Source organism: Haliotis rubra, unplaced genomic scaffold, assembly GCF_003918875.1.
Source record: "Haliotis rubra isolate DU_JTF1 unplaced genomic scaffold, ASM391887v1 Scf1177, whole genome shotgun sequence".
NCBI classification, from domain to species: domain Eukaryota; kingdom Metazoa; phylum Mollusca; class Gastropoda; order Lepetellida; family Haliotidae; genus Haliotis; species Haliotis rubra.
The window spans coordinates 113,144-122,827 of NW_025765089.1; the positions used below are offsets into that span (position 1 = coordinate 113,144).

The window sequence follows — 9,684 nt, forward strand, 5'->3', positions numbered from 1 at the left end:
CAACAGCTGGAACACTGACCTGTGTGTGGAAGACGTGAATACATTTTACGACAGCAACATGACAACCGTGGCAGGGAATACATCAGATACAGTGACTACAGCCAAACTGTGGGAAAATGTGACTCTGGCTCATACACCTGCAGAGGAGTTTTGGCAGTAAGATGTATCACGTCATAATTCCTTTTGTGATACAGACCAATCTTCTTTCGTCAAAACAGTTAGTGTTCCCCATATGACCATCAATTGTATTTCCATTATGACAGGTTATGGTATAGAAAATTAGTATACATCAAACCCTATATTATACACGTATATAAGACTGTACAGATGAAACCCAAACATAAGGTGTATCTGCAAGGTAATGAGGTATGTAGTAGTAACAATATCTGTAAACTATCAACACATTATATTGAAATACAAAAAGTGTTTTAATGAATGTGCAGAAATTATCACACTAGCCTGTCTGGACTTTGCCCGTATTTCTAATCTTGAATCCAGAAAGCACCAGGAAAGTTGGCAGGACAACTGTTTTCTGATAAGTATCTCGTCCACACTGGGAAATTAGATAAATCGCGTTGTTTAAGAAGGGCATCAGCTCGCCCGCGTCTCGCGCTTCAATAGGCATAACCAACCGTCCATAAACTGTATTTTTTCAAAGCACTTCATCGAGCAGAGTTTTCTTGAAGTTGCTCAAAGGGGATGTTCTACTTACATGTACTGCACTTATCTTATCATTTGAAGAAAGCCAAAAGACACAGTATACCCCATTAAACTGATCACATAACCTTCTTTGATATTTGACTTATGTTACCCGATATCCGTTTGGGGTTTGACAACCAGTCTCACTCACCATGTTTGTTTTTAGGTACAATGTACTGAGTGTCTCAACAGGCTTGGAGGATGTGGGATCTGTACAGTGGCACATAGTTGGATGTCTGTTTGTTTCATATATAATAATATTTCTATGTCTTGTACGTGGAATCAAGTCAGCTGGTAAGGTAATTCCCAAGCGAGTACCACTTGTGATTGCTAACATGCAAAATGCCACGAGTTACCTTTCACTTTATTATGAACAACATGCCAACAGGTCATTCTTACCATTTTTTTACCAAAGAGCATGTTTTATCGACAAACGTTTCATAAAGCATCACATTGCTTACAGAAACTCATCCATATTTGGATGATATTTCCGAAAACAACGAAAAGTGTTGTTAGCAGGGTTTTTATCACTGACATGGTGTAATTGCTTACATTTCTACGGTTCCGTGTGTAAATATGTGTAACCATTGCCACAGCTTATTATTTAGTCAGAATCCATCTTACTCCAAGTTACAAGACCGTCATTACATGTAATCATGTAACCAGAAGATATTTTCCCTGACCACAGGCTGTTTATGTGACTGCACTTTTGCCGTACATCCTCCTAGTCTCCATCTTCATCCCAACACTGCTGCAACCAGGTGCTGTAGATGGCTTACACTTCTATGTCATACCGGACTTCAGCAAACTGCTTGATATACAGGTGTGTTATAAACTACAAAATTAAGCGCAGGGAATTCTAACTTCAGAACAATTCTTCAATGAGAGGTAACATAACCACTTCAGAAAAGGCAATAGGAAAGACACTTCTAGAACCGAGACATTAATACTCTGATAATAGCGTTTTATCTGATTATTCTTCTTGTCGGCAATATTTGAAGAGAGTAAGCGAGTTAAAGTTTAAAGGCATCAGCAGTATTTCAGCAATGTCTTGACTTTGAAAGATATGTATCAATAAAACTCAACTGTTGACAAAAGGACAGTAAAAAACCAAAACCAAAGACCAAAACTACAATGTCAAAGATTTACCGATTGTTTGCTAAAACTAGAATGTTATCATAAAAAATAATATCACAATGCAGAAAGACATAATATATACACTGGCTAGAGATTGCTAGCGGCGCAAGGCAGATCACCATTCTAATGGCCATGGGAACTTACAGTACCTTTACTATTGAAACAATGCAATACTGCGAGTAACACGGTCTCATGTACAATATCAGGGGACAATACTCTTACTGCACTTCAACCCCCGATCAAGGGCACTGCCACGAACAATCCCAGTTAATGATCATATACTACCTACATAAAGTAACATACTGGTACTTTGTACACCGACAATTATCTAGACAGTTGCCTTAAAACAATATTTTAACTAAAACTGCTGCCATTAAAAATATACTTCTTAGATGATGATTTGATAGATTGATCCCTTGTGATGACAAACACAATGCAGTCAAGTAGGACACAAGGAATGTAAACAGGAGGACCATCACCTTCAATAAATATTCTTGAGTACATCGATCTTATCTGGCCAATGCGGCATCGGGTTTTTTCAAGCCTGGATTGAGAGTCAAAGTACTGTAACGAATAGTTTTATTGCATGTGGTGCTGTATGGCAGTGTTATTTTTTTTTATCAGTAAGTGACAGTGATCTGCCGTAAATAGACTTCGGCTACAACCCTAAAGCATCTTCAGTGTTGTAACAATGTAGAAAGATGTAGAAAACACTACAAGGCTTGTTCCAGAATTGTCTGTTTCAATCTAGAATTTTCCAGCATGTTTCTCTCAGGTATATAATAGGAGTAAACGTTTACCTCTTATCTCACGTTATATCCCAAGCCACACGAAGACCAGCATTTTACATGATGACCATTGACTATTGTAAACCGCCAGGCTTGTTGCAAGCTGCTTAAAAGACAATCACTGTAAGGTTATCAGAGGTGGCATCACAGATATGTTGATTGCTACCTCAGCAGTAGTACCATCGTTTGGGTTACCGGTGATTCCAAGACGGCTGGTTAACCTACCAAATACAAAGATATCTTAGTGACCATCTTAACCAATCATTTCAGTTAATAGTGAATGTCATGCACAAAAGAGTATCTGAAAATATTTTGAACTCTCCATATTTAGACAGGTTTTTGACATATTTTAGAGCTTACAGTTTTAGCTTCAACTGTGAAAATGGAACTATCTGGTAATCTCGAAGTTGTATTATTATTATCTTCTTGCCACTTAGCCTCCACATATAACCTATGAATCGGTGAATTTGTGAAGGCGCCAGGCAAAGCCCCATGAACAGAATTTAACATATATAAATTGATGGAGTCGTAATCAGTGGGTGAGCCGGGATTTACGCTTCTTTTAGCAATTCTCCAGCAATATCATTTCGGAGGACACCAGAAATGGGCTTCACATAATATGTATCCATGTTAGGAATTGAACCTTTGGCGTGATGAGTGATGGAGCCGCTTTTGGAAATATTGATGTTTTATCTGAGGACGGAGAGAAAAGTGGTGACAAAATACAATAGCAAGGAATTCGCTCCCTTCACAACTTAGTTCTGGATCATATTTCCGGCAAAGGTGGACACATATACAAATCGTCCACAAAACTTGATCCTTACAGGTGTGGCTGGAAGCATGTTTGCAAGTGTTTTATTCACTGGGACCAGGCTTTGGGATGATTGGTACTGCTGCGAGCTACAAACACTTCAATGAACCATGTCTCAGGTGGGTAGCTGTCTCTTGCAATTACACTACAAAGTAGAGCTCTGATACGAGCAAAGGTCAATGCCGCGTTACTAAAACCAGCTTCACACAGCTTTGGAAATACTACTTTTCTGGAAATATGATTTATAAGCCTTCTCTAGAATATCTCGGACTAATAACGGAACTGAGAAATTTTAGAAGCATTTCACTTACCGATTCTATGTATTAACATGCACAGACCCAGACGTTAATTTCATTTTTTATAATTCATTTCCGCCTGAAATGAACATACAGCGACTGAGTGAGTTAATATTTAACGTCACATCGGCAACATCTCAGCCATATCGTGACGAAAATGAACATACAGATATCTCCCCAAGACAAAGCCTGGGACCTGTTAACGAAACCTTTAGCCGCAACAATGTAAGTAGGTATGTAATCATGAACTTGAAAATTTGGAGATATGTATGCTTATATTCACAGAGATTGCCTCATACTGACAATAGTCTCAGAAGGAACCAGTATCTTCTCTGGCCTCGTGACGTTTGCTACCCTCGGGGTCATGTCACAGAAAACGGGTGTTCCAATTGAAACCGTTGTATCAAGTGGTAGGTAGTAGTAAGTGTAGCTGGAAGTAGCGCTGAGATTGATGTTGCCTTGAGACAAGATACAACATTTTAACATGCTGGCCAATGTCATTTCAATTTGACTTCTACCATATGTTCCTGTGCTCTAGGCGTTTGAAAGTGTATGTGATGGATGTCGCAGTTGGGCAGGTTGCCGTTGCTAGTTGATGGTGATTCACATGCACATCATCTTAATATAGTGGAATTGCACAATCGACACTGCTTACAGAAGAACTTTCTTTTGGTTATGTAAAGGTCTTTGTGAATTTTACTACACATTATCACCTTTTAATTATTTGGTGGAACCGTGACTCCTCTATTTAAAACGAATTACAGTTATTGCAAACAGTTCCAAACGTTACTCTATTCAATGACATCCTTGACTACTATACTTGGGAATCATTGCTTTATATGTGTCAAATACTGAATGATTTTATGCATAAAGTTATACATGAATACATGTATATTAATGCTGACATACGTCTCATCATACCCACTTACTGCCAGAGTGAGCTAATGTTTACTATTCTAAGCAGTATTGGTCAGATGTGTATTCAGTCAAAATCGTCTTTCCATTTATAGATGATTACATTGTTATCATAGAGATCTGTATGATATTTTCTGGAGAGGGTAATAAATCAACAGTTTTCATTTAAGGTCCAGGTTTGGGATTTGTAACCTATCCAGAAACCCTGGCACAACTTCCTCTTCCTCAGCTGTGGTCATTCCTGTTCTTTCTGATGTTGCTAACAGTTGGTCTGGATTCACAGGTACTGTCTGCGTGTATCCATGGAAGTGTTTGATATTGAATAATAAAGACGGCCTCAGGAAACTAACCAACTCCCAACCAACGACAATTTGTAACCAGCACTGAGCATTTCCAAACTAAAATTCAACTGTACAATGATATTTAGACTGATGTAAAACATGTCATTGTAATCCGCAAAGTGTCCAATGAACTGATGTTTCTTTCAGTTCATGGGTGTTGAAGTCGTTATTACTGCTCTGGTTGATCAGTATCCACAGCAGCTGGGCAAAAAGAGGATCCTTGTAACTGGAGGATACTGCCTCATCGCATTTCTTCTTGGAATCATATTCTGCACACAGGTGAATATACAAATTAGAAGATAGAATTTCTCCTCAAATGTAACAGCCATAGTTGCACAGCTGCATGCAAATACTGTGATTGTGTATTTACTAACAAAGGTCACAAAATGCTTCAGACGTCTGTGATATTCGTATTCATTCATGGAATTTGTGACTTGTTTTCTGGGAAGATTTATGGCACATGTCTTTTTGATAATGCGAACATAATTCAACTGACCACTTATGTGATGACTGCATATCTTTTGCTCGGAACTTCACGGATCAGTGGTAGTAATAGTAACTTCCCAAATAGGCTTTCTTGTCTAGGAATCCTTTGCGAAAAGAGATCTCCACATAACTGTTAGTCTTCGCTCAATGTGAGATGTAATGTCAGCGGTTCAAGACAAAAGTGTGACCATTTCATATGTAGAGGCCACAAAAGAATACAGACCTGCTTTGTTTGCAGGGAGGGCCGTACATGTTTCAGCTGGTGGACTGGTATATATTCTCCCTTGGACCAATGGTGATATGTACACTGGAGTGTGTCGCCGTGGCATGGATCTACGGTGTGTATGGCAAAACATTATTTGCATGCAAACCATGAAGCATATATCGGCATGGAAAGATAATTCTGATGTTGTTGTTTTTTCTCACACATTCAATACGTGCCACCTAGCTGCAGAAGGTTTTACTGCCATGAGATCGAGTTGGCAGTTGTAAGAATCGACGTTTTATATATAAGGTTCGTGATGGGTCAATATCATACACGTGACCTTAGGCAGCCGATCATATTACAGCAAAGAACCAAAACATTCAGCTTTATGTAAAATCGTGCTGTTCTGAACGTGTTAAGAAAGTTATTGAACCCCATACGTAAAATATGAAACTTTGTAGACGTATCGTGCAAGGTTGCTACCTGTGACCAATAAAGTCTCATGCATATATTGTCGCATTAAACATCGTGTACCATCGTGAAGATCGGGGTGACGACTTACATTACATGATCGCACGAAAATGTGGAAATTGAAACGTTTGACAACTTTTATGAGTACTTTTGTTGAATTTATTCATTAGTTTATTATTTATTTATGATTTCATCGAACCATCGATGCATCGTTATTTTGCTATTTGGCAGTTTAGATGTGACCTGTACGAAGCATATGTACGAGCACTGTATATTTAATAACATTGTGAAAAATGTCTATGGCCAATTTAAATGTAACATGTGTTTTTTAGACATTGTGAAAAAGTGATATATCTAATGAATGAATCATATGTCAGGTAGGTTCTTAAAATTATATGTCTGGTCGGTGATCCGGCTTCCGGTGGCTGGGCACCAATTATCGAGCCTGTGGCGTTGAATTCGTGAAATTTTCTAATTTGGAATGGCAAGGCCGATGGGTATCCCGGTTAGGGTCCAAGGTAAACTAGGCCGGGAGACATACTCGATCGTGTGGTTACCTTGGTGTCCTAGTTTGATGGCGTTGAGCATTCAAGATATCAGTCACTGGATTGTCAGGTCCAAATTTGATTATTTAAAGGGCACCTTAATGTGCTAAATTATTGCTGAGTGCGACTATATACATCGAACAAATGAAACATATTCTACAATCACATCGCTGAGCAGCTGGATTTTCATCATCAAAGTGAGCATTTGTTTGTGTCAGGTATAAATCGGATCAGTAGCGACGCTAAGATGATGTTTGGGAAGCAACTGGCGATGCCTGTAAAGATCCTCTGGGCATTCGTAACACCAACAATCTTAATAGTAAGTACAATACTGTTCAACAGTGTTATCGAGGTATGAACACACTGCATACTGTACATGATGATCCACAAGACATTCTTCATCTCATGGCCATATTCCTTTAGTGTATGAAGTGTGACAGTAACACCATTCGTCACATATTTACCCAGACTCATCCCCTACCCACCGTAGCTGGGAGGCCAAATTTACAGCAACATCCAATCAGTATATGTCCTGCCAACACCAAGCCTAAAGCAGCACCATTTGCAATGTGTGTCCCTTTCAAATGAAATACCTCCCACCACAACATTTGTCCCCACAAGAAGGAAGCAGCAAACAAACATACTTCATCAGCTCTACACTTCTGAAACTGTATGAAAGCCAAAGGCAGGAACTCTTCCAAAGGCCCTGAAAGACCTTAAGTGTACAACAGAAGCAACACCAACGAAGGTTACGTCTCTTCCCGACACATTAAAACATCTACCTCGAAGTCAGAACGAAAATCAACAACGTCCACATGTCCCGATGACTTAATAAGATACCAGAACATCCCAGATATCCAGACCTAAACCGGAGGGTTGTATCCAGCGCTTATACCTAAACAATCTTTCCTTCCATCCGAGGGTATCAATCATAATATGAATTAATTCCTCAATAATCGTAAAACTCGCAGTTCGGATCTATCTTCATAAGAAACATCCTGAAACATGTCGGTGCTATGAGTATTTTAAACCTACAATATATAACCTCATCTAAATGTATGCAAGTGACAAATCCCTTCTAGTTTCAACAGAAACTAGATGCATGTGTTACAGATTGTACGTTATCGACCATAACATGAACATACGTCAATTATATAGAGACCTCTTCTTATCAACGTTGCCTCTTCATTTTACGTTCAGACAGCTTTCATCCTGACACTTCTCCGCTACCAGCCACCAACCTATGGCAAGTACGTGTTTCCTAGCTACGCCTCTACAATCGGCTGGATCATTGCAGTGCTGCCCCTTCTACCGATACCAGTCTACATGGTCATGACTGTCAGGAAGCACATGACGACCAATTCCCTGAAGAAGGTATGTGTGCTTCTTCATATTCGGCTCTTCCGCGTACTTCTTCCAGATATGTTAGGTTGACCTTAAAGGGGTAGGGTGTTATTTGGGATAATGTTCTATGAGATGGTTCCAAAAATATAAGGCGCCAACTCACGAAAAATACTGTCGGAAATAGAAAAAACATTTTTTTCGCATTGATATGTACAATTTATGTATGCAGTTAATATGTGTAAGTGTGAAATATCTGTTAAACTAAGTTCGGCATAACTACAGTCTCAGTGGTAGGGAGATAGGAAACGTAGAAAAAGGACTTTACTGAGGAGAGATCAAACGACTTATTTCGAACAGACCATGGGTTTATGCAAATTAGTGTGCGATGATATTATATTACAAAGGACAATTTGTAAATGTCCATTTTGAAATTAAACTTGGCTTCATTATAAACGATAGCTGATGTAAAAAAATAGGAATTTGAATACTGAAACTATGAAGGATGTAGCTACCATGGAGTCTCACTATCACTATAAAAATAAACAGGTAGGAGGGGTCGTCTCAAAAGCAAATCCAGGACGGCTGTCGCAGACGGTGGTTGGGGTCGGGATGAGATAAGATAATCATTTAGAGGAATTAAACTGGGAATCAAACAGCATGTCATAACAATTTACAAATAATATCCAGTCCTGTCGATCTTCGGGTGGTCATGCCAACTATATATTTTGAGACATTTAATACGATGGCTGATTTAAGCTTTTCCATGGGTATCATACCCTTTTACGTATCTCAGCATAAACTTTATGATCAACAGATTAGACATATTCAACACACATGAAAAAGCATAAAATATCTTTGAGATGATTTAAGTCTGGGCTAGTACAAGTAGCCGCACATACACACACGCATGCACGTCGTCATATGAGCGAAATATTCTCAAGCTCGACGTTCAACCCAAGTACTTTGTTTCATCGCTATATGGCATATGTGTTGTCCCCAGCCGTGATCGTGCTGGAAAATTGCTAACAGTGTGGTAGAACAATACTCAAACATTCTTTTGCACAGTGGAGTCAGATTTCATGTTCAGCCCAAACATTAGTCTGGTACTCAGTCAACATTTCTGGATAAAGAATGTGAAAGTATGTATCGTAGAATATTCTCTCCAGCACCTGTCAAAACATTAATGTTGATAATGCCTTTACTAATTTGTTTCCTTCCACAGAGTATAAAGATTGCCTTGAGGCCTGATGCTGATTGGCGTCCTGCAAACTCCAGATGAGGAGGATCAACAAACAGCACGACCACCTTTAAAACTTCCAGCAAGGCCATCATCACAAATTTTTTTCTAAAACCATTATTGTGACAATGATATAACACACCCAACAGTAACCTGTTATATAAGTATCAAATTATACAGCAACGCATTAATCGATTGATAAAGCGGTATGTTCTCATTTCGCCTACATCCCATTTCGCCTAGTTTTAAAACAACATGTCATGGTCTGTTGACTGTTGATTACGCAATGGTGAACTAGTGGCACCCCTATGATCTAAAAATGGACTGTTCTAGTTGAAGTAGTTGACAAAAAGAATTTATTTATTTCTGTTACTTATCATTTTCTGATCACATTGAAATGATGGTTTAT

At 38.9% G+C, this 9,684-nt stretch overlaps 1 protein-coding gene across 1 annotated transcript; it reads left to right on the top strand.

The window, feature by feature from the left end:
• Positions 1–1,401: 1,401 nt before the first annotated feature.
• On the top strand, positions 1,402–9,362 carry LOC124258812 (sodium-dependent proline transporter-like). Its single transcript, XM_046692906.1, has 9 exons — positions 1,402–1,522; positions 3,451–3,554; positions 4,017–4,141; positions 4,817–4,929; positions 5,135–5,266; positions 5,712–5,811; positions 6,913–7,013; positions 7,895–8,068; positions 9,261–9,362. The coding sequence occupies exons 2-9, from the start codon at positions 3,505–3,507 to the stop codon at positions 9,315–9,317; spliced, it is 852 nt and encodes a 283-aa protein (XP_046548862.1). The 5' UTR covers positions 1,402–1,522; positions 3,451–3,504; the 3' UTR covers positions 9,318–9,362.
• Positions 9,363–9,684: the final 322 nt, after the last annotated feature.

Bases quoted from the DNA above. Each gene is read 5' to 3' on its own strand.
- LOC124258812 (XM_046692906.1), top strand. From the start codon at position 3,505: ATGATTGGTACTGCTGCGAGCTACAAACACTTCAATGAACCATGTCTC. The intron at 4,142-4,816 runs GTAGGTAGTAGT...TTTTCATTTAAG, and splicing joins TGAAACCGTTGTATCAAGTG to GTCCAGGTTTGGGATTTGTA. The intron at 5,812-6,912 runs GTGTGTATGGCA...TGTTTGTGTCAG, and splicing joins CGCCGTGGCATGGATCTACG to GTATAAATCGGATCAGTAGC.